At 40.8% G+C, this 26,147-nt stretch overlaps 1 protein-coding gene across 1 annotated transcript in view; it reads right to left on the bottom strand.

The window, feature by feature from the left end:
- Positions 1–4,995: 4,995 nt before the first annotated feature.
- The window catches only part of LOC135711668 (mucin-2-like), a 43,992-nt gene continuing 22,840 nt past the window's right edge, over positions 4,996–26,147 (bottom strand). The window contains exons 2-6 of the mRNA XM_065234580.1: positions 8,589–9,477; positions 8,347–8,530; positions 7,142–8,280; positions 5,946–7,088; positions 4,996–5,887 (exon numbers count right to left, since the gene is read on the bottom strand). Of these exons, the coding sequence (XP_065090652.1) occupies positions 5,184–5,887; positions 5,946–7,088; positions 7,142–8,280; positions 8,347–8,530; positions 8,589–9,477 (4,059 nt within the window). The 3' untranslated portion in view covers positions 4,996–5,183. The remainder of the gene's footprint in view (positions 5,888–5,945; positions 7,089–7,141; positions 8,281–8,346; positions 8,531–8,588; positions 9,478–26,147) is intronic.

Here is a 26,147-nt window from a genome sequence, read left to right as displayed (position 1 = left end):
GCGAGAGAGTCCGCCTTCTCATTGCCTGGGATTGAGCAATGTGAGGGGACCCATACAAAGGTAATCATATATGATCTTTCGACCAGCACACACATCTGCTCCCTTACCTTTGAAAGGAAATAAGATGAGTGCCTACCTTGTTTCATCGACCGAATAGCCTCAATCGAACTGAGACTATCCGTGATGATGAAGTAATGGTCTGCGGGCATGTTGGAAATCATCCCCAATGCGAAGTTGATTGCTGCCAGCTCAGCAACAAAAACGGAACAAGGTTCCTGAAGTTTGCGGAAGGCGCTAGAGTTTTCATTGAAGACACCGAAGCCAGTGGATCCATTGAGACGGGACCCGTCTGTAAAATATCTTTTCATGCAATTGACTTGTTGGTACTTTTCAGTAAAAATACGCGGAATAATAATAGGTCGAAGTTGATCGGGAATCCCATGAGTTGCTTGTTTCATGGTCAGATCATATTCAATTGAGGAACTGCGATTGGTGAAGTGAACACGGTCTGGAGTATAACAAGGAAGACACATATCCTTCCGTTTGTTATTGTAATAACTAAATTATTTATTAGTTCGTTATTCGTAGAATATTTTTGAGGTATTATTTTTGGTATTTCACCTCTTATGTCAGCCTCACTAATACCATATTTAGGTTGCCAGTTATGCTATTTTCATACCTGAATTTGGTTTTTTTGCCAGCTCGGGATGAGTTCGCGTCCAAATGAGCTCAATCCGATAAGATAAGTCCGGAATACTCTCGCTAGGTAGCACTAGTGTTCTTATGAATTTTATGTACATGCAGGGTCGACATCTCGAGATATTTGAAATATACAAAATTGCTGTTTTCTGCAAAACCGAGAAACTCGGTAAACTGAACCGAATATTCGCTAAAACGTGTTAAACGTCAAACGTTCCACTTGCGCTCAACTTCGTGGCGGAAATTTTAACCGAAAATTTGGTTCTCTAAGCTGAGTCTAAAATTAGGCAGCCATTTTTTCTCGCGTGTGCTCGTCGCACGTGTGCAAAACTTCAGTAAAAATGGAAAAAATTCTGGAGCAGCTGTCACAGGAGGATGCACGTTTGATTGGAATCTTTGGTAAGTATTTGAAACTAACGGTATGTGCTATAGTTTGTTTCTCCTGCCGTGAAAATATGCAAGGTTATGTCTCTGGCTTTCAAAGGCATTTTAAAAGCCATTTGAATAAGAATGACTTCAAAGTCAGTGATATTTTTTTTTGACTGTACTTTTTCACGCTGTAACTCGCGTTACGGAAGTTTTTATTCGCCAAAACAAATTAAATAAATATATTTCATACATTTCTTTGACAAAACTGGTTTTATTTTTATGAAAATTCGAAGCAACGTATCCTCAATTAAAATTTAGAGCAGGATTTGAAGTGAAAACCGAGCGCTGCCCAAGAGAACCGAATTCCGTAATTACAACAGGTGTGTCGGTTTGTTTGACAGCGTTCGGTAACTCTTGAGTAAACCGATATTCGGTTATTTCAGCTTAAATTTATTTTTTATCAACCGAGATTTTCGGCAACTTTGACAGATTGTGGGTAGCAAAAAGAACTAACGACAGCTCGGTTATTCTCCTTTGAACCGAATAGACTACCGAGCTTTCAGCAGATAAAAACTCGGTTGAAATCAAACCGAGTTCGGTAATATTTTCTAAGTGTGAAGCTAATGAAGTTTTTGGACCTATATATATGGACTTCCGATTCCTTCTTTTATAAAATTCTGTACTTCTGTAGTGGAAATTGCTTGCACTGAAAACGATACTAACTTAGAGAGTGAGTAACTTTTACTCAGTTCTGAGTCACTTTTACTCATTCATATGGAGACATTATTAGATATTTCTCCATACGAATGAGTAAAAGTGACTCATTTTCTGAGCAGATTCGTTTTCGGTGTACATAGGTAACGAGCAAATCGATAAAGAGAAATTCTGTGCTCAAGTGTACTCATTCTGTGTCACTTACCCATACCCCATGATGTGTCGAAGTTGCATACGTGTAGGCGAAGCGTTCGACTCGAGTACGAAAGTCTCTTTTAGTCGAGCAGTTTTGAGATTATTTCTACACGACAGTTGAATTCAACTCAAATTTGGGTTACATTGATTTAAATTCGCAAAAACGCAGGTCACTCATAGACTGAGTAAATTTTCCTCGATTTTCCTCCCCTGCTGGATCGCGAATTTGAGTCTTAGACGGAACTGAGATTTGAGTCAGATTCAACGTCCTTGTAAGAAATGCTGAATCACGTCAGTGGCAGTCAAACCATCATGATAAGGTAGCGTGCTGAAACCTCCCCACTCAGAGAAACGAAGTCACGTGGCAGCTACGTCGGTTTGTTTTATAATTCAAGACCAACAATTGAAATGGCCTTAACTCCGAACCAAAGTCCGCAAAGGCAAACCAACAGGTAGGGGAAATTCTCCTCTACCCTATTGTGGTTTAGGTTTGCTGACGAAGGTTTCGGTTTGTTTATAAAATGGAGTTAAGGCCATTTCAATAGTTGGTCTTGAATTATGGTGATGCAACGTTCAACAAGAGCTTAATTTCGTAATTCTACTCATTTTCATTAGAAAGACAAGTGATAGGGGAAATGACGGCTTCGGCATGCCAGACTATTTTCGGCAACCCAAATTAAAACACTATTTTCACTGGTTTTTCTTACAAAAACACTTCGCTGAATGCATGCAAACGATTCTTTATGCTTGCAGCTTCAATTTGACTATATTTTTACCACTGAGAGAAAGCAATCTAGCAAAGTTTTCTTGAAATGAAACACACGCACTACAAATTGTAGCTGATTTCGAGTTGCCGATAATAGAACAGCATGTACATGCAGTTCAAATGGAGCGGTTGCCGAAGAAAAACGGGTTGCCGACAATACTCGCTCTCACTAGAGAAGATTGGAGCTTTGTAAAAGCGTTTCAAAACAGTTTTTGACAATTTTTTCAACTGAAATTGTTAGAGCAGCTGGCAGCAAAAGATTGTAAGCAAACCAATACTCCATATGCGTGCGTTCCTTAGAGAAAAAGGCTATAGAAAGAAGGTCGCTGCTTAGGTTGCCGAGAATACGTAAATTCCCCTATATCGAAGACAACAAATCAAGAAGACTGGCAACTCTTTCATTTTCTCATACAAACGTTATGAGACGGGTACAATCGCGTCATCTGCCGCTCAAAGGTAAATGCTTCGAACGAATTTGATAGCAAAGATTACATCCTCAGAAGAAGGGTTTGTGTATTTGCTCATGCTTGATTTGTTGTCTTCGGATATATCCTATATTAATAGCAACACAATCAAAGTCACAGAAATCTTCGCTATGATTAGGATTCCCGGAAAATTAGTAAAATCCACATTTCTAGTTCCTCGTGAAACTGATTCAGCTTTCCGTCGTCGAGAAACCGGACGAGTTTTACAGGTTAGTCGCAAGACACTTCCAGAGGTTGGAAATTTTTTCAAGGAAAGTTGGTAGAAATTGTCGAAGAAAATTAGATGACAATTCTGAGGGAAGTTGGAAGAAAGAAGAAGAAGAAGCGGGGATGAAACTCTCCAGAGAACCTAGAAGAAACTATCAGAAGCTGGTAGAAACTTCCGGGGCAAAGTGACCAAAATATAGAGTAAGGTGGAAGAGACTTCCAAGAAAAGTAGGAAGGAATTTCTGGGAGAATACTGAAAAAAGGGGTATTTACGTATTCTCGTCAATCTAAGCAGCGTCCGAACTTCTATTAGCGATTTCTCAGCGTCACACACATACATGACAGGTTTGTTTGTTGACATTTATCTGCTGCTTGCTGTTCTACCAATTTCAATCGACAGAATTGATCAAAACGGGTTGAACATGTTTTTACAACGCTCCAAACTTCTCAAGTGAGTGTGACTATTGTCGGCAGCCTCTTTTTCTTCGGCACCCTTTCCATTTGAACTGCGTGTTAACCAGCTGTTCTATTATCGGCAACTCGAAATCAGCCGTATTTTGTAGTGTGTATATTTCATTTAAAGAAAAATATGGCAGAACAGGATTGCACAGTCGTAAAAATGTAATCAGATTGAAGCTGAAAAGGTAAGGAATCGGCTTAATATATTCAGCGAAGAGTTTTGATGGGAAAATACAGTGAACTTAACGTTTCAATTTCGGTTGCCGAAAACAGTCAATGGGTGCCGAAGCCATAATTTACCCTACTTTGCGTGGAACTCGAAGTCATTTCCAAAGGAGGACTTATGGGTACGTAGGAAAAAAGTTCTAGGAATGATCAGAAGAGATCCCATTAGAAATAGGATTCAATTTACCATTCTTAATTTCCAGGGAAAGTTGGAAGAAACCTCGAGGGAAAAATGGAAGAATTTTTCATGACTAGGTGGAAGAAAATTTCGGGAAATGTTGGAAGAAACTATGGTGCAAAGTCGGAACAAATTCCATTTCTTATGAGTATCTAGGTAACAAACTGCTCACCGCATAAATATATTTCCTTATTCCTGAAACTCGTTAATAACTTGAACACATAGCCGTTTCTTATTGTGTTTGTCGTATTATATGCTCGATAAAAGCTTCTTTTATCTTAGTACCCAATGCAATGTTCAGCTTGAAATATTATCTAAATCTCAATGAACATTTCAAAAGGTTCTATCTGCTTTGATCGATTATCTTCATCGACTTTCTATTCTGATAGCCACTGCAATGCAAGCAGATTTGGCACTAGTTTTATCACATATTTTTATAAAGGAGGTTCTTATTTAGCGTCCAGAACGTTAAACACAACAAGGGAAAGGTTTAAAGTTGAGTAATGCGTTCAGAGACTGTCTGACAACTCCATGCCCATTTTCTTTAATAAAATGCCTGTTTTAAAGTTTTACTCATTTATTCTCTCTTTAGGGACTTACACAAATAAATTGTACTAGCCTAGATAACGATTCTGTTTCCGACGCACGCGTTCTGGAGTAAAAAACGATCCGCCAATGTTATAAAAAAAATTCGAGTATTATGTTATAAATATTTACTTCCTATTCAACGATTCTTCTGCCACGTTTCCTCGTTTCCACGCTATTCACATATTTGTTGATTTGATTTTTGTTTGTCTTCTTGAAAACTTCTGACTCGTTTACTTAATAGAACTATTCACATATACGTACAATCAGCGTTGAAATAAATAAACGGACGCCTCATAAACTAGAAGTTGAACGGTATACTGGGCAGTTTGTAGTGATAACCGTCCGGTTCGAGACTGTGGCTGGGTGGCAGTTCGCAGTTCGGACCCTGACCTCCGTTCGTACAGCAATACGGTGGAACTCCACCGGCTGGGCAGCTTGGTTGTGGAGTTGGCGATGGTGGTCGGGTTGCCGGTGGGTAGGTTGGTCTGCTTGGGACGACGCAGTTCGGGCCTTGACCTCCGTTGGTACAGCAGTACGGTGGAATTCCACCGGCTGGGCAGCCCTGTGGTTGTGTTGGCGGTGGTCGAGTTAGCGGAGGTGAGGTAGGTCGGCTAGGAACAATGCAGTTCGGACCTTGACCTCCGTTGGTGCAGCAATACGGTGGAACTCCTCCGTACGGGCATCCTGGCTGCGGAGTTGGTGGAGGTCGTGTAACTGGCGGTGAGGTAGGTCGGCTTGGAACGACGCAGTTAGGACCTTGTCCTCCGTTAGTGCAGCAGTACGGGGGGACTCCACCGTATGGGCAATCAGGTTGTGAAGTTGGTGGTGGGCGGGTAACTGGCGGTGAAGTGGGACGGCTAGGGACGGCGCAGTTTGGACCTTGTCCTCCGTTGGTGCAACAATAGGGGGGCACTCCACCGTATGGACATCCTGGCTGAGGTGTTGGAGGTGGGCGGGTAACTGGTGGAGATGGAGGTTGTGTAGGACGGACACAGTTTGGACCTGCGAAATGAATACATTGTTATTTGATTGTTTCTTGTTAGAATTAGTTTGTACTTACCATATCCTCCGTTAGTGCATGGTGGGAGATATTCGTTATCAGATGATGGTCTTGTTGGACCAGGGGTAGGTCTAGTTGGTTGAGGTCCTGGAACAATGCAATTAGGCCCTTGTCCGCCATTCGTGCAGCAGTATGGTGGAACTCCTCCGTTGGGGCAACCACTTGGAGTGGTTGGCCTTGAAGGTTGCGTTGGAACAATGCAGTTTGGACCTGTTCCTCCATTGGTACAGCAGTACGGTGGAACTCCACCGTATGGACATGAAGGAGTTGTGGGTCTAGGTGGCTGTGTGGGAACGATACAGTTTGGTCCTTGTCCACCATTGGTACAGCAGTATGGTGGTACTCCTCCATTGGGACAGCCACTTGGAGTGGTTGGCCTTGGAGGTTGCGTCGGAACAATGCAGTTTGGACCTGTTCCTCCATTGGTACAGCAGTACGGTGGAACTCCACCGTATGGACACGAAGGAGTTGTGGGTCTAGGTGGTTGTGTGGGAACGATACAGTTTGGTCCTTGTCCACCATTGGTACAGCAGTATGGTGGTACTCCTCCATTGGGACAGCCACTTGGAGTGGTTGGCCTTGGAGGTTGCGTCGGAACAATGCAGTTTGGACCTGTTCCTCCGTTAGTACAGCAGTACGGTGGAACTCCACCGTATGGACACGAAGGAGTTGTGGGTCTAGGTGGTTGTGTGGGAACAATGCAGTTAGGACCCTGTCCTCCGTTCGTACAGCAATACGGTGGCACTCCACCGTTCGGACAACCACTGGGGGTGGTTGGCCTTGGTGGTTGAGTCGGAACAATGCAGTTTGGACCCGTTCCTCCGTTAGTACAGCAATACGGTGGAACTCCTCCATATGGACAAGTGGGTGTAGTTGGACGTGGTGGTTGTGTTGGTACTACACAGTTTGGACCTTGACCTCCATTTGTGCAACAATAGGGTGGTACTCCACCGTTCGGACAACCAGAGGGCGTAGTTGGACGAGAAGGTTGAGTCGGTCGAGATGGGACTACGCAATTAGGACCTTGTCCACCGTTCGTGCAGCAGTACGGAGGAACTCCACCGTAAGGACAACCAGAAGGTGAAGTAGGAGGACGGGTTGGCTGTGGTGTTGGCCGTGGAGGTCCAGTCTGACAGTTTGGTCCTAAAATAAATGTATTGGAGAAAAATAATTTTTGACAAAGATTGGATACGTACCTGTTCCGCCGTTAGGACAAGGAGGCAGATATTCGTTGTTTTGAGTTGGTCTCGTTGGTGGTCGAGTAGGTACGACACAGTTTGGTCCCTGACCACCGTTCGTGCAGCAGTATGGTGGGACACCGCCATTGGGGCATCCAGCAGGAGTTGTTGGTCCCGGTGTTGGTCTTGAAGGTACAACGCAGTTAGGTCCTTGACCTCCGTTGGTGCAGCAGTATGGTGGAATGCCACCGAATGGACACGGTGCAGGAGAACTGGGAGGTCTCTGAGTTGGTCTGGTTGGAACAATGCAATTTGGTCCGCTTCCTCCATTAGTACAGCAGTATGGTGGGACTCCACCATTGGGACATCCAGGTGGAGTGGTTGGTCCTGGAGTAGGGCGTGAGGGGACAACACAGTTCGGGCCTTGACCTCCGTTGGTACAACAATATGGAGGAATGCCTCCATAGGGACACGGAGCTGGAGAGCTGGGGGGTCTCTGAGTTGGTCTGGTTGGAACAACACAATTTGGTCCGCTTCCTCCATTAGTACAGCAGTATGGTGGGACTCCACCATTGGGACATCCAGCTGGAGTGGTTGGTCCTGGAGTAGGGCGTGAGGGGACAACACAGTTCGGGCCTTGACCTCCGTTGGTACAACAATATGGAGGAATGCCTCCATAGGGACACGGAGCTGGAGAGCTGGGAGGTCTCTGAGTTGGTCTGGTTGGAACAATGCAGTTTGGTCCGGTTCCTCCATTAGTACAGCAGTACGGAGGGACTCCGCCATTCGGACATCCAGCTGGAGTGGTTGGTCCCGGAGTAGGGCGTGAGGGGACAACACAGTTCGGGCCTTGACCACCATTGGTACAACAGTATGGAGGAACACCTCCGTATGGACATGGAGCTGGAGAGCTGGGAGGTCTCTGAGTCGGTCTGGTTGGAACGACGCAATTTGGTCCGGTTCCACCATTGGTACAACAATACGGAGGGACTCCACCATTAGGGCAACCGGCTGGGGTAGTTGGTCCGGGAGTAGGGCGTGAAGGGACAATACAGTTGGGACCTTGTCCTCCATTGGTACAGCAATATGGAGGAACACCTCCGTAGGGACATGGCGCAGGTGTCGGGGATGGTCCTTGAGTTGGTCTAGTCGGTGGTCTAGAAAGAACGATATCAAATTTGCGAACGTAGTTGCAGATTGAACTATTGAGTGGAGAAACTAACCTGGTTGGAGGAGTGATTGGCAGAACACATTCCGGGCCTTGTGCTCCATTTGTACAGGGTGGGAGATACTCGTTGTCGCTCCCTGGTGGTGGTGGCGGTGGTCGAGTTGGGGGTGGTACGGGGGGTGCTGAGACATAGCAATTCGGTCCAGTTCCTCCGTTGGTACAACAATATGGTGGAACTCCTGGAATTGCGTTACTGATTAAAAACCTTGAATCAATTAGTTGACAAGTTCAGCTTACCTCCGTTGGGGCAAGGTCTAGGCGTCGTTGGACCTTGTGTTGGAACGACACAGTTAGGTCCAGTTCCTCCATTTGTGCAGCAGTACGGTGGAACTCCTCCGAATGGACAAGGTCTAGGGGTTGTTGGATAGGGAGTAGATGGTGATGGCAGAGCACAGTTTGGACCGGTTCCTCCGTTTGTGCAGCAGTACGGTGGAACTCCTCCGAACGGACAAGGTCTAGGGGTGGTCGGATATGGCGTGGAAGGTGATGGAAGGGCGCAATTGGGACCACTTCCTCCGTTGGTACAGCAGTATGGTGGAACTCCGCCATTTGGACAACCGGCTGGAGTAGTTGGACCTGGAGTAGGTCTTGATGGTACGACACAATTTGGACCTTGTCCTCCGTTCGTGCAACAGTATGGAGGAATTCCTCCATTTGGACATCCAGCCGGGGTGGTAGGCCCTGGAGTAGGTCTCGATGGTACGGCGCAGTTGGGACCTTGACCTCCATTAGTACAGCAATATGGAGGAACACCTCCATAGGGACAAGGAGCTGGAGTTGGAGAGGGTCCTTGGGTAGGCCTACTTGGAACTTGACAATTTGGTCCAGTCCCGCCATTGGTGCAACAGTAAGGAGGAACTCCTCCGAACGGACATGGCCTTGGTGAAGGGGGAGCTGTCGTAGAAGGCGACGAGACGGCACAGTTGGGTCCAGTTCCACCATTGGTGCAACAATAAGGAGGAACTCCTCCGAACGGACATGGTCTCGGAGTACTGGGCCCCTGTGGTTTCTCTGGCGGCGGGAATGGGATGTTTGGTCGTGGATATTCGTAACCGTCCGCACCCAGATGGGTTGTTATCTCTCCATGGCTGGACGTTGCAAGCGCTAGGCAAAGCACTAGCAGCCGCTGTAATGAAATGCAATCAAACAGAATAATGGTCCAATTAGAAACATTGTAGTTCCGCCCATTCTTCGATGGTGGTTGATGGCTATTGGCAAATACATGTGCCGTTGGTGTTGATCGTGGCGCCTTGATTGATTTATGCGTACTTGTTTTACGATTCAATGGTCTGATGGGGCCATCATCATCATCATCGTCGTCGTCGTCGGTGTCGTGGATTCGCCCTAGTGAGCAGATGCGATGATGTGGTCATATCGTCAACGCACCGCATCTTCTACAAGGTGTGGGAACGTGCGAGGAATCCCAAACGAATGATGGTAGCAAAACAAAACCTGTTAATAGCCGGCTCGAGTGGTTTGTATGGACCTAGGATTAAACCGCGAGACGAGAGGAGAATTGATCGTGGAGCAGCCGAATGAGACAATTGATCTTGTTGTAGCTTTCGAAATGGTAGGGTAGCATTCGGAAGCAGTCGCGAGCCGTGATTTTGGTTTGTTTTGTTCTATAGACTTGGATCTTATCTTGGTCGTGATGGGATTATTATACAGCTTTGGTCGGAGAAGAGGTGAAGCGATTTTTGAAACATTAAATTTGATGGGATTCAATGGCTTCGCATCATAATTGATTCGTTTAAATGAATAGATTTATCAACACCATTTCCCACAAAATCAATCAAGAGACACACCCTGCTTCTTAGAGCAGCGGTTCGCAAACTTTTGTAGATTGCGATCCACTGTGAGAAATTTTCTTAGCTCGCAACCTACCAATCTTTAATGCACGCCAGTATGATCATCACAAAAACACTTTTAATGAGCGGCTTTGAAAGGTCTAAAGTGATCTAAAAACAGTGCAAGTGTAATTGAAATATATAAGTAGTATTAAAACTACAAAATAGTATTATCGACTCCGGCGCCAATTTGCAACGTCAACATTACGAATGTAAATAATATTCTTGAAAACATGGCCTCACAATCGTTTTATTTAATGGCTTTAAAACACTAAAATGGACCAGAATAACTTTAAAAGCCGTGGGTCGCGACCCATTGGTTGAGAAACGCTGATGTAGGGAATGAATGATGGAACTTATCAATATTGCACACGATCGACGGTGCTGACCTTGGCCAATCGATCTTCCATCCAGCCAGCTGATGTCGACCGGCTCGTTTGCGTATGCAAATGAGGGAAAGATTCGTCATCGTTTACTACACGGGTTTTGTTGGCATATATTTACAGGTATTAGCATTTTGGTTTATTCGATTAGAGGTGTGTATTTTGTTGTTCATTGGGCGCCAAATTACAATTAGGGGTGTCATTAACGGGTATGTTTTCCGAAATCCGGGTATTTCGGTATTGAGATATTTAATACCGGTAAAAAGATTTCAAGCTGAACATTGCAGTAGGTCCTAAGTAACATTGACAGATTATCTTTGTTGATTTTCTCTTTGTATTCCCATGGAAAGTCATTAAAGAATCGATCACCTAATGCGATGTTCAGCATGATTTAACCTAAAAGGAGAATGCTAGTCATAATCAGAAAATATTCAGTATTCCTCCCATTAGCAATGCAACCTATACTGCCATGAGATGAGAAAGTGACGTAAGTGCCACCATGTTCATTTTTCACTTTTCACCATATTCGAGTTCTGCATTCTTAATGACACTCAAAAACACAAAACATAATTTGATTTGAAGCAAAGTGGCAATGTCGCGTTAGCAATACATTTTCGGAGAATCAGTGAAAATTTTTCACTATTTCTATACCTCCGCCTCAAAAGCTTTTTGAAACATCAACCTTCATTTTTTTTTTAGCTTTGTTTATATCACATTCATCAGGTTCAGTAATGAACCGTTCATATGGCTACATCGCTCAGATGAGACAACGAAACCCTACGCCCAAGCTCCTGCCCTCTTCCTATCCTTCGACAATGCACCCCACTAACCTCGGGTAAGACACGAGTATTCGGCCAAACTCCTACTAGACATAGAATTAAGTAAAGTTTTTTACAAACAAATACCAATGAACCATCAGCTCCGTAAAGTTAACGAAATGAACTACATAAAAAAGGTTCAGTAATAATTTTTATACTTTTCGTAATAGTTGCGAGTTTAAGCAAAAGTATCTGTTGAACATTTCACTAAATGGATTTACGTCACATTGTCACCTCACGGCAGGATAAGATTGAGATCTTATAGTAAAGGGTGATACGGTCAAAATTTGGTCAAGGGAAAACACGTGTAAATCGGTGAAATCGTTTATTTAAAAAATAAAATTAAATTTCTTTTTCAAGTTCAATTAGTATAAAATTCAGGAAAAATATTCAGTTAGGCTTCCGCTTTTCCAAATCCGAATTGCCGGGCCTTACGCTTGACCCCTGCCATCAGATTTTGTACAGCCACCTTGTCCACCTTCTTCGCCGCAGAAAGCCAGTTTGCCTTGAACTGCTGCTCGCCCTTAGCAGTTTTTTTGGTCTTCTTTAGGTTCCGCTTGACAATAGCCCAGTATTTCTCAATTGGGCGGAGCTCTGGCGTGTTGGGAGGGTTCTTGTCCTTGGGAACCACCTGCACGTTGTTGGCGGCGTACCACTCCATGGCCTTTTTACCGTAATGGCAAGATGCCAAATCCGGCCAAAACAGTACGGAACAACCGTGTTTCTTCAGGAAAGGCAGCAGACGTTTATTCAAACACTCTTTCACGTAAATTTCTTGGTTGACAGTCCCGGAAGCTATGAAAATGCTGCTTTTCAAGCCACAGGTACAGATGGCTTGCCAAACCAGATATTTCTTTGCGAACTTTGACAGTTTCATGTGCTTGAAAACATCTGCTACCTTTCCCCTTCCTTTTGCCGTATAAAACTCCTGTCCCGGAAGCTGCTTGTAGTCGGCTTTGACGTAGGTTTCGTCGTCCATTACCACGCAGTCAAACTTCGTCAGCATCGTCGTGTACAGCCTCCGGGATCGCGCTTTGACCGTCGTATTTTGTTTATCATCGCGATTTGGAGTCACTACCTTCTTGTAAGTCGATAGTCCGGCTCGTTTTTTGGCTCGATGCACGGTTGTAGACGATACATCCAGCTTATTTGCGGCATCTCGGAGAGAGAGGTTAGGGTTTCGCTTGAAACTACCGGCAACTCTCTTTGTCGTCTCAGCGGCTTCCGGTTTTCGATTTCCCCCCGATCCAGACTTCCTGGCTGTCGACAAACGTTCCCCAAACACTTTAATTACATTTGTAACGGTTGATTTGGCAACTTTTAGCGATTTTGCCAACTTTGCGTGCGAGTAGCTCGGATTTTCGCGATGCGCGAGCAAAATTTTGATACGCTGCTCTTCTTGCTTGGACGGCATTTTGACAACTGAAGAGTGAATTCCAAAATCAAAATAGGAGCAACATTCTACACACACACACCTTCAAAATGAGGGGTGTTCAGGTTTTTTAAATGCAAAATTGAAAGAAATACGTCAAGTTGATATTGACCAAATTTTGACCGTATCACCCTTTATATGGGTCATTCCAGCTCAAGTTGGTACATAATTTAAAAAAGTTGTAGTCGATGTCACCGATTTGAGCCAAACTAGGCCAAAACGCTCATTTTGGCATTCTGAACAAACGCCTTTTTTGATTTTTCTCTAAAGTGCCTAGATCCTCCTGGGCTACGACCCTGGATTTTCGAGATTTTTTTTTTAATTTCAACTTCCAGATGAGATTAATCCACAACCAAATAAGCTATTCGTGATCTTAGAACGTCATTTTGAGGGTTTTTTAATGTATATTATTATAAATGTACCCACATTTTGTTTTTGTTGTATTAACTACAGTAAACAGGCTGAATACCGGCAGGTATCCAAATTGTCAAAAAATGGCCTATTTTCACTATGGGCGGGATTTTTTATTTCTTAATATTTTGGGCTCGAATTTTCACCACACTTTGGAAAACTCTTCTTTTTTATGTGTTTTCTATGGCAAATGATTTGGACAAATAGTTTTTGAGACATAACCAGATGAGTGAGTTGGAGTTTTAGGCTTTTCTGGTGGAAAATTAATACTATTTAATATTTATTTTTTATTTTTTCTTGAATTCCTTCACGCCGGTAGCACAATAATATTTTTATGTCATTTTTCACATGTTCTGGGCAGCATTCTCAATATATGAAATCATAACTAGCTCATTTATTTACTTCTGTTCATAATTTTATTGTGGTCCTAAAAGTGAAAAATACGTTCCTATGGGATTCAGCCAAAAAATTGTGTTTTAGAAGTATGATGATCAGATAAATTAGCAGACTATATAATAAAATTTCAGTTGTGGATGAATAGTACCCTTATTTGAGTTAATAATTTATTTTTTAGACACAATTTCACGAGCAGGAATCCTTTTTTATTATAGTTATAAAGAACCTTTATTTTTAAATTTTTTGAAAGCACACTTTCCATTCATGAACGTAACTGTCATGTTCTATTTCTACGCATTTGAAGCTAAACACAGGAAACAGTTGCAGACTTATATATATGTCTGTGTACGTGTTCATTTAGAGTTAGTTATCTACATTAAAAAACGTTGAAATTTACGTTCTAAGATCACGAATAGCTTAGGGGTTGTCCATAAACTACGTAGACAGTTTAGGGGGGGGGGGGTTGAGAATTATCCACGGCCCATACAAATTTAAAAAAAATTTGTATGGACAATTGTCTACGCAGGGGGAGGGGGGGGGGGTCAAGAATCCCAAAAAAACTGTCTACGTAGTTTATGAATAGGCCCTTATTTGGTTGTAGAGTATTTTCTTCTGAAAGATGAAATTTTTAAAAATCTCGAATATCCAGGGTTGTAGCCGAGAGCGATCTAGGCACTTCAGAGCAAAATCAAAAAAGGCGTTTGAATGCCAAAATAAGCGTTTTGGCCAAGTTTGCCTCAAATAGGTGACATCGACCACAAGTGGTGTACCCACTTGAGCTGGAATGACCCATAAATCAAATCACCAACAAGCCCACTAATTACCCTGTTTGCGATAGGTAAGGTTAATATATGAATGATAGCTCGGAAGCCCTATATTAACCGTATATCGCATAAAGGGCACATTGGTTACTTGGGATGGGAGTCAACTGGTTCTAAGCAAAATAGCTTTAAGGGTTTCATAAGACACGTCTTCTATAGTTCGAAGAGGTGTCTTTGAGGATATAAATTACTTCTCTGTTCCTTTCAAAACATATGTTCTTATTTATACACGTTGTAAGGAATAGCTATGAAGCAAAGTTATGTAGCCTTAATTTCAAAGTACAAAGTGCGTTTTTTTTTAAATAAATTTTCTTGGCGGCAGGTAAGGCACGTACAGGGCAAATGAGGGTAAATAACTTAAACTGCAGGAAATCAGCGATGAGTAAATTTGCCTCATGTTTTTCCAGGTTTTTCCAGGATTGTCGAGGAAAGAAACCCGAATATGAGAAAAGTTAAGATTGGATTCACTCAGTCTATTGATACTTCTGCTAGACTGAGTGAAATTTTTGTCAATTTTCCTCATTTTCCGGCAGATTTTTTAGGTTTTCCACAGGATAACATGAGGCAAATTTTCTCATCGCTGAGTTCCTAAACTAAACTCAAATTTGGGTCGTTCTCATTCGCCGTGTAGCGTAAGAGCGGCTGAGAAAGTTGAATCCACTCCTGAAATGATTGAGATAGAAAAACATCGCTGGTCAATGTAATAGGGGAAATGGCTCTAATGTTGGCCTATGGATCTAGGATTGGGCCCATCGCTTAAAATCTGCTATTTATCAATTTTATCTAGATGAGCGCGCCATTGGGACGGTACTTATTGATATTTCTGGACACTATTGAAAATTTAGTCGATTGCTGAATTTATGTATGGGCCCAAATTAGGGGCATTCAGGCCGACATTACATCCATTTCCCCTATAATAGACCAAAGGTGTTTGTCTTCACTGTCCACAATGATGGACATTTCCTTGAGAGAAACATTCGCAAGACAAGTCGGACGAAACTTTTCAAATATTTTTAAAGAAACTTGCCGAGGGAATCGGAAGACACTTGCGGGACAAGTCAGTAGGACTCTTGGGGAAATTAGTAGGAACTTCTAGGTTAAATTGCAAGAATCTCCCGGTAGCAGCCGGAAGAAACTTCTGAAGGAAATTTGAAAAAAAAAAAAACTCACAGATGGTGTTGTAAGAAGCTTCCACAGGAAACCACTTCTGGAGGAAGTTGAAGAAACTTCCAGGAGAACTTGGTAGAATCTTCCGGTGGAAGTCGTAAGAAATATCCTAATAAAAGTGGAGCTAGTCCAGTCCATGGAAATTGGATGTTGCAGATAGCCTCGAGATCAACAAGCAACGGAATTCAACTTTACTCTACAGGGATCAAGGAAACGGACACACATGGCTTTTCAAATTACTACCTGGGACACATCAACGAGTAAGCAGCGGAGTACCTGCTCCTACAGGAAATTTAATTTAAGTTTACCTAGCTTCTAAGTGAAAATGTACCTGAGTTAATATATATTCGGTAAATGCGATGTTTTTCTTCAGTCGAATATTAGTACAAGACACTGAAGAAGTCTGCACATTGTAGACGAAATACGCGTATCTGTCAAGGATAAGCAAATAAGGTAGTGGTTTAAATGGAAATTACTAATCCTTATCTCTCTCTTTATACAGGTATTCCACTAAGACGCCCACATTCATCAGGATTAATGTTGCCATTTTCTCGCCGTTTTGGCTACCCAGGAATCGAGAAACAACTGATGAACCATCTCGGTAATTCCTGGGAATTGGAAAATACTTCAGTGAATATATAGGCAGGCATGGAAAATCATTTGCATTCATTTCGTGCATTCATTTACATTCATTTGTCCCTAACTTTTTTCAACAACAGAATTCCGCAAAATAATGTATGGAGTTTTTGTAGGCTTTGTTATTAACTACAACTTTAGTTAACAACTCAAATCCGGTTCTCTTATGCATGACGAACCAAAGTGAACAGAAGCCACTACTGTTTTTCAGTGAATGTATTTTACATTCACTGAAAAACAGTAACAAGTTCTGCCCGCTGTAGATCGTAATGCATAAGAGATACAGATTTGAGCTATGGGCAAAAGTTGTAGCTAATAACAAAACCTACAAAAGCTCCATACATCATTTTGTGGAATGCTGTTGATGAAAAAAGTTAGAGGCAAATGAATGTAAATGAATGCATGAAATGAATGTAAATGATTTTCCATGCCTGTATATAGGTCCATCAAAATGTTAACTTCCTGAAGTGTATTCAATCCTCCCTTGGAATTTTCTTCCACCTTACCTCGTTTTCCTACGATACAGTTATTTGGACTTCCCTTGACAGTTTCTTCTGGCTTCGCTTTTTCCATTTTTGCTTCAGGAAATCTCCAGGAAGCCCGATGAATTAAAGAAAGTTTCATTAAATTATGTTAACATTCGAGAACCCGGGAATTTTAGGAAACTCCAGGGAGCTCCAATGCACATCAGAAATATTTTAGAAACTTCACAAGTGCAAAACACTTCAGGGAAATTAATGCTTTTCAGGTCTGTTCCTTCTATTTCCGGGGAATTCAAAGAACTTAGGGAATCTCTGAGATCAATTAATTTTAAGGAGTTTGTTGAAACTTTAAAGGAGTTCCGAGAAATTCGGGGAATGTCCAAAAATTTGAGCAGGTTAATCGAAATTTTGGAAACTTAAGAGAAGTAACTTGAAGATTAGAAAGTTTTGAGATCATATTAAGGAAAGTTTCGAGAACTTTGAAAAAATAATAATCGAGAAGATCAGAGAACTGCAATGCTGATACTAAATTAATTTCAATAATATTGTGAGGAATGTTCAGGAAACTACATGGACATTCTTGGATCTTCAGGGATGTTTTATAAATATTAGGAAAATATCTCAGGATCATTAGAACATGTATGAAACTTCAGGGAATGTTGTGCCAACATCCCCAAGAAATCTCTTTCTTCCGGAATGTTTGCCTTAATTCCCCTTGAAGTTTCTTTCGACTGATTCGTAAGCCCTCTGACTTCCGACTTTCTCTTCCAATCTACATTAGAAAGTTACTTCCAGAGTCTCCAGGAAGTTCAATTAAACTTCTACCAAATGTAAAGTCTGGAACGCGCAAAAATTGGTCAACTTAAAATTGGTGTATATCTGTTAAAAATGCATGAAAAAGACCTGAAATGCTGCATTTGGAAGTTGAGTGTATAGACAATGGTTGCTATGATGAGTTTTCACCGTTTGCTCTCCAGTGACGTCCAAGCAAGAAGAGCAGCGTGTCAAAATTTTGCTCGCGCAGCAAGAGAATCCGACGGTCTTACACGCCAAGTTGGCAAAATTGCTGGATGTGGCTAAATCGACCGTGACATACGTTTTAAAGGTGTTCGGGGAGCGTTTGTTGACCGCCAGGAAGCCTGGAAGCGACTGCAATCGTAATCCAGACGTGGCAGCGACGACGAAGAAGGTGGCGGTGAAATATAAGCGGAATCCTAACCTCTCCATCCGGGACGTCGCTGGCAAGCTCAATTCTACTGTGCATCGGGCCAAGAAACGGGCCGGGTTGTCGACGTTTAAGAAGGTGAAGGTGGCGAACCGAGGTTACAAACAAAACACGTCGGCAAAGCAGCGGTCCCGAAAGCTGTATACGAATCTGCTCACAAAGTTCAACTGTGTCAAGCAGCTTCCGGGACAGGAGTTTTATACCGCATCAGGAAAAGGGAAGGTGGCTGAAATTTTTGAAACCATCAAACTATTGAAGTTCCCGAAAAAATATCTTGTCAGGCAGGCCATATGCACGTGTGGTCTAAAAAGCGGCACTTTCATTACTACGGGAACCATCAATCAAAAGATCTACGTCCAGGAGTGCCTGGAAAAGTGGCATCTAGCATTCCTTAAGCAACATAATAGACCTGTGCTGTTCTGGCCGGAATTGGCGAGGTGGGAAAAAGGCAATCGAGTGGTACGATGCGAACAACGTGGTTGTGGTACCCAAAGACCACAACTCTCCCAACAGCCCAGAACTCCGCCCTATCGAACGGTATTGGGCCTTGGTCAAACGGAACCTCAAAAAAACTAATAAATCCATAGAAAACGAGCAGCAGTTTAAATCTAACTGGCGTTCGGCGGCGAATAAGGTCGATGAAGCCACTGTGCAACATTTAATGGAAGGGGTTAAGTAGAAGGCACGGTAGTTTGGATTTGGCAAAGCAAAAGAATAAACGAACATTTTTCCTTGAAATATATAAATTGAACTACCAAAAGTAAAATAAAAAGAGTTTTAGGATATGAATTTTGACTGAACGAAACGATTTTTTTGTCGACCACTTCAAGACCAACAATTGAAATGGCCTTAACTCCATTTTGTAAACAAACCTTGTAAGGCCATTTTCTCGCGAACTGAAGTCCACAAAGGCAAACCAACATAATGAACAGGTAGGGAAAATTCTCCTCTACCCGATTGTGGTTTAGGTTTGCGAATGAAGGTTTCGGTTCGCGAAAAACTGACCTTTCAAGGTTTGTTTACAAAATGGAGTTGAGGCCATTTCAATTGTTGGTCTTGAATTTTTGCGCGTTGCAGTCTTTATTTCTCCATAGTTTTTCTTCGGCTTCTATTGAAAGGTTTTTCTGAGCTTCTACTGGCTTTCCCTGGAAATGGCTACTCCTGGATTTTTTTCAATTTTTTTTCCAATATCTTCTTTAAATTGTCATCAGAAATTTCTCAATATTTGTCTTGGAAGTTCTCCGGAAGTTTTTCGGACTTCTCTTAGAACTTTCTTCAAACTTCCTCCAGAAGAGCTACTTTTATTCTTTCTCTGGAAGTTTTATCGGCTTTCGTCAAAAGCTAGTTCAAACATTGCCCGGAAATTTCTTCCTGCATTTCCTTGAAACCAAATTTTCCGTTCTTAGTTTGAATTTTTGCCTTCAAAAACGGCAGAAATATTAAAATAATTATGATAATAAATACCGATAAATTCCGATTTATTTAAACTATTCATACCAATAAGCTGGAAAACAATCTGGCAACGCTGCTTGCAATAGTCTTCATTTGTGTGCTCCAACCTGAACCAGAAGGTGTTGAGAACCGTCAGAGCAAACCCTGGACTATCAGATAATGAAATTGCACAAAAATACGCTGCTGCTCGTAATACCGTTCGAAGAATTCGTTTGCGAGCAAGATATCGTTCTTATCGAGCCAGCAAGCAACCAAACAGAACGTTGAAGCAAAGTTTCGTCACCAAAACTCGAACTCGGAAATTTTACCAGCAGGTTTTAACGAAGTACCAAGGATGCCTGCTCATCGACGATGAAACCTACGTCAAAATGGATTTTGGACAGCTTCCTGGCCAAAAATTCTACATGGCGACGGCACGAGGAGATGTTCCTGCGAAGCTTAAGTTTGCTTTTATGGACAAATTTTTGCCGAAAAACTGATGATTTGGCAAGGGATATGCAGCTTCGGAGCAAAAACCAAAGTGGTCGTCACGAATAAGACGATGGACTCGAAGCTAACCAAGGAAGAATGCCACAAAAACCGCGTACTACCTTTGATTAAAGCCCATAAAGGTTCCGTGAAGTTTTGTCCAGATTTGGCGAGTTGCCACTACAGCCGGGAAGTCATCCAGTGGTACCGCGATAATAACGTAGATTTCATCGATAAAAACATAAATCCACCCAATTGCTCGCAGTTCCGGCCCATCGAGAGATTTTGGGCAATAATGAAGCGGAAGCTTAAGAAAAGTGGAAAAACGGCTCGGGACGCGATTCAGATGACCAATGTGGAACAAATGTGCCAAGGAAGTTGACTCCGGAGGTGTGCAGCGTTTGATAGGAGGAATAAAGAAGAAAGTGCAAATTTTCATTAGAATCGAAGAGATATAATTTGTGTTGATATTTTTTCCTAAAACTACAGTGAATTACCTTTGTACGTCAATCCGTTACCGAGATACAGATGATTTTATTATTCCGGATTCTAAATGTACATAGCTGTATATGTCATGAGCATTCCTGTCATTTTTCAATGACGAAGCTCTCATGAAATTAGTTCTCATATTTTTTGGAAACCAAATTACTAGTAAATGAATATGAACAAGAGCGAAAATATTTTAAAAATTTTTGCAGCAAGATTAACATATTTATTAATAAATGAGCTCATTATTACATTTTTAACAACACTGTCAAGTTCTGTCATGACAAAAAAATCATGAGAATTTAGCGAGAATCTCTGTCACTATATTTTCGTCTTATGATAGTGAAAGAGCCTCCTCTGTAAATATCGCGTGGAATTTTTCATTGACAATGATATTTTCCAGCACTGGCTCCAACATTTATTTAAAGTTCCAAATATTTTCCATCTGCGAATGGGAGTTTGCTCTATTTGTTAATTTGTTTATTGAAAAATTCATCTGACAATTATTGTCTAAACGAATAAACCTTTAACTAAATAGTTACAGTCTACGGTACGGTAAAGGCCAATTAACACGTCAGCTGATACATTGAAATCGAACATATAAAATAAGTTGCTGAATTGCCGGTTGATTGCTCAAATTGGCTCGTGTTGTGTATCATTTCGGCGCCGTGGTTCCAAAAACAGAAAGTCGCGTGGACGAAGAGGCCTCTCAGGGGTATACATATTTAGCTGAGACAGCAGTGTTGGACAGTCAATGTCACCCGTAAGCAGCTTTTCAGCGAACATAGCTTGACCGTCCGTCTCACCTCTAATGGATCGATTTCCAGGAGACAGCGACGCTCCTCGTACGGTGGCAACTTCGTTGGGTCACGCCAGTTGTGGCAACGAAGAGCTTATCTCACAAACTTGCGGTGAACGGATTCAATTTTAGTAATCCAGCTAGCATGGAAAGGGCACCAAACAACTAAACTTGACTCCAATCAGTGGCGTCGCCCTAACCTAAATCTACCTATTCAACAACCCTCAAAACGTAAACAAACAAAACAATATTGGTTCCAATATCCGATACCAATCAGTGAAACTAGAAGACCCTTTGCCTTTTGAAACTGATTTGAATGTAAACATGACCCTAAATAACGTTTTTAAAGTTGCTGAACTGGTATAAAGTGAGGTTACGCGACGCCAATGCTCCAATAAATTCTATGACATAGCCGATTTAGTTTTCTATATCATAGTTCTATGAGATTTGGGAAAAAAATTTCAAAAACTATGAACTATGACGTAATAGTAGATATGTAGTAGAAAACGTTGACATAGTGCTACAAAATAGAATTTTCGAGTGTACACACGATTGATTTTTTTGTTCGCTTAATGAACCTGTGCACATCATAACAAATAATTGTTGGGAAGCAAAAATGGGTACTTCCGATTGCTTTAGACGAAAAAGAAAAGAATTGTTGCAGTTTTAGCGTACCTCATCTTGACGAGACGAATTAAGCGGAGAAGTCGAACAATCTGGACAAAAACGTGGATTACGCGGCGTGAAGGCTTCGGAATCGAGACTAATCATCTGAAGGAGTTGGGCGATGAAGATCCAAAATACTACCGTAATTTTGTGAGAATGATAAAGCAGGATTTTGATTATGTCCTGAAGAAAGTTTCACCGGTTACTACCAAGCAGGATACCAATATGCGCAAGATCCGGAACATCCTTTAAAGTGGTCCATTCACGAAACTTATCCTAGAACTCTAATTTTTTTTTTCAAAACCAGTCATTGACATCTTTTTAATATGAATTCGAAGTTTTGATCGGTAAATTGACTCTTGGGTACAGGAAATGGCCTTCCAGAAGATCAAAATCATCCCTTAAAGAGGTAAACTCATGAAACTGATTCTAGAGTTCTTCTGATCGTTCGAAATCACTCATAGATGTCCCATCAGAATAAAATGGGAGTTGTGACCGATGCTGACGATACTGTGTTATTCATTGCAGTTAAAGATTTAGAAGAAGCCGTTTCACGCTTGAATGAAGATTTGCGTTCTCTAAGTAGATGGTTGAAGTATAAACAATTGAAATTGAATATAAGTAAAACTAAATTCATGGCTATTTCGCGGAATCGTGTAGATGATGATGTCTCTGTTGTAATTGATGATGAGACAATTGATCGCGTCCAGGAAATTAAATATCTTGGCGTGATTATTGATGACAAACTCAAGTTCAATTCTCATATTGACAATGTCATCAAGAAAATTGCCAAGAAGTATGGAATTCTATGTCGCTTGATGCGTTTGATTTTAAGATGTAATAGATTCACTTCCTCAACTTTTATGCTGGACGCTTTGCAATGGCTGTCAGTGAAGCAAAGAATTGTGTTTTTGACTATGGTGTTCATTTTTAAAGTAGTTAACGGTTTGCTGCCTCGATATTTGTGTGATCGGATTGAAAGAGGAAGTGATTTTCATAGATATAACACTAGAAACGCGGATGAAGTAAGAACACCACATCTTTTGAATAATGCTTCACAAAGTTCATTATTTTTCAAAGGTATAAATGTTTTCAATTCGATGCCTAGACACATCAAGCGTGCAACTACACTTACAGAATTCAAGAGACGCTGCATTTCACATGTAAAAGCTGTTTATTGAGCAGTTAATTTTTTATGAATGGATAAATCATGTATCTTGACAAAGTTATCTCTAACAGATTATTTTGTATGGAGACTGTCATAAAGACATTCTAGTAATTTGTGTAGCATATACAAAAAACTACATTGTTTACCTCGATGGTGATGATGGATTTTTAGTTTTTTGATTTTGTAGTAGTAATAGTAAAAATAGCTTTGAGTAGTCTAAAATGGTTTGAGCCTCGCGCGCGGAATACAGGTATAAATGACTAATACGTGGAAATTGTGGCAAAAGCCTTGAATTAGTAAAGGGTTGGCTGGAAGTCGTTTCCTTGGATATAGTCCTGGCACTGCGGAAGCTTAAACGTGTAAATCCCAGCTCACGTGTAAATGGAAGTATTGTCGAGGACTATACTTGGACTTTTGATAACTAGTTACATCTTTGAATGTTTTTGGTTGATGCCTATAACATATTTAACAGGACATTTATATCTGTAATTGTAACCAGCTCGATTTTGTTTGCAAACCTGGTTAAAATGTTTATATATAATAATCTTAAAGCTAACTCGTCCAGCTCAAACCTTTGTAGGGGTAAGAGGTGGGACCATCATCATCATCATCATCATCATCATTGACATCTTATCAGAATCAATTTGGAGTTATGACCAGAAATTTTACCCTGGGGACCAGTGCACAAAGGTCGCCAAGCCGTATTTAGGAAGACTAACATATTTGCGCCCAAACCATCATTTTTAGGTATTTGGAGTATTGTGAAAAATTTTTTCGTATATTTTTGGCCAATCTTTTTATGTTAGTGAAATTAGGGTGGTCCATAAAATTGGTGAATTGAAAATACAAACTTTTCCAATATTTGAGATAGACCAATGCAGTGCTCTAAAAAGTTGTATAATAATCAATTTAAATCAATTTGGCTTTAGATATCAAAGTTCTATCTCTTATGGTTCATTACTTACGATTATTTTAAACAAGCCAGTTAGGGTGGCCCCTAGAAAATCGGCTTTCTTTAAATATCATTTTATAAGTTCATTTCTAGTTTGTTTTAAAGACTTTCAGAATATGACGCATATTTTTGCTTAAGCAACTAAGTTGGTATCTCCTTTATTTGAAAAGTTATGGCTAGTTTTTGCTAAAAAAAAAAATGACTTTTTTAAATAAAATAAAATACTTTTAACAAAAAACGCTCTCACCATTTTTTCACCAACAATGAAGAAAAACTCGATCTTTTAAATCAAATCCAAAGTTTGAAAATCGGTTTGCTTTTTTTTTTAAATATCGACAATTAAAAAAAAATCGAAGAATATATTAACTTTCTAATAAAAAAAGATGGTTGCGTCATCAATATGCGTTATCAAGAAAACAACGATTATGCAAGAAATTAACGCAGTAAAAGTTATTCATCTAAATCTGCTTTTTAGGGGCCACCCTAACCTGCTTGTTTAAAAAAAATCATAATTCATGAACCATAAGAGATATAAATTTGGTGTCTTAAACAAAAATGCTTCGAATTGATTGTTCTACAACTTTTCAAAACATTGCATTGGTCTATTTAAAACAGGGTTGCTTCCACTCAATTGCTATAAAAAAATATTTTTCGGAATTGTGATCGGATTGTGACGCACTGAAAGCAATATTGACATATTTTATGTGTCAAACATATACTTCATGACCTCTTCTTGTAACTTACAAGTACTGATTAGCATTATAATATTTCATGATTACATAATTCCGAAAAACATTTTTTTCATAGCAAGTGAGTGGAAGTAACCCTGATTTAAAATAATAAAAAAGTTTGTATATTCAATTCACCAATTTTGTCGACCACCCTAATTTTACTAAAAAAAAAATCGGCCAAAAAATATGAAGCAACTTTTCTCAAGATGTACCTTAAACTGACGGTTTGGGCGCAAACATTTTTGTCTTCCTAAATACGGCTTTGGGACTTGTGCAGTGGATGGTCTTCCGAAAGGCCCGAAACATCCGTAAAAGTGGTCAATTCATGAAACTGATCCAACAACTCCGTATTATTCGAAAACTCTCATAGACGACTTATAATTATGAATTCGGAGTTATGATCGGAAAATAAACCTTGGAGACCATGAATGCTCCTCTGGAACATCATAGACGCTCCCCTGGAAGATAATACAAGATAAGACTGGAATAAGTGACTAGAAAATGGACCCCATTGGATGGTGCTCCGTAATATCCGGATATTATTATTATTTTCCGGATAAAAATAGCCGATCGTTCAAGAAATCATGGATCATCATTATCATCATCATGGATGATTTCTAGGTTGTATTTTAGTGTTTAATAACTTCTAGGTGCTTTTAACGGAATTTTTGAGTATTAATCCTTGTAAATCTTGGATTTTTTTCTCTTGACTTCTTAGAGATCTTTCTTTGGAGTTTGGAAGTATATTTAATGTATATAATTTTAATTCATCAAATCGAAATTGAATCAATAGGCCATTTTAAAATACCGTCTTATTGAGTTATTATTCATATTAATTTATGAGTGGTTTGAAAAAATCCGCGTAGCTTTAGGATCAGTTTCATGAATTGACCACTTTTACGAATGTTCCGGATCTATAAGTGGTCCCCAGCATCCATTGTCTGGTCGAAACTCTGAATAAAATGTCTATTAGTGGTTTCTAAAAAACCGTGGAGCTCTACGATCAGTTTCATGAATTGAGCACTTTTACGGATGTTCCGGATCTTCCGGTGGACTATCGCATAGTCGCCAGAGTCCATATTCCGAACACAACTCTGAATTCATTTTTATAAGATGTCTATGAGTGGTCAAAATTTGTCAATTTTGCTTTCAGAAGGCCACAACTAGCGATTAGCTGTAACGATGAGCAACGCGATGAGCAACGCGATGAGCGAGCAATCAGCGATCATAAAATCGCTAGTTGTGACCTTCTGAAAGCAAAATTGACAAATGTTATATGTCATATACAATCTTTACCACCTCTTCTTGCATCTTACAAATAAAAATTATCACTATAGTATCCCATTGTTTCATAATAACGAAAAATAGCATTTTAGCTGTAATGAGCAATTGCAAGCCTGGTCTTAGGATACTGCCTTGTGGAGCTCTCGAGTTGTTTGAGAAAACATCAGATTCC

Source organism: Ochlerotatus camptorhynchus, unplaced genomic scaffold (genome assembly GCF_037179485.1).
Source record: "Ochlerotatus camptorhynchus isolate MF236.1 unplaced genomic scaffold, CSIRO-AGI_Acam_v1.1 ptg000434l, whole genome shotgun sequence".
NCBI classification, from domain to species: Eukaryota; Metazoa; Arthropoda; class Insecta; order Diptera; family Culicidae; genus Ochlerotatus; species Ochlerotatus camptorhynchus.
The sequence above is the reverse complement of the archived record's forward strand: the minus strand, read 5'-3'. Positions and strand labels throughout refer to the sequence as shown.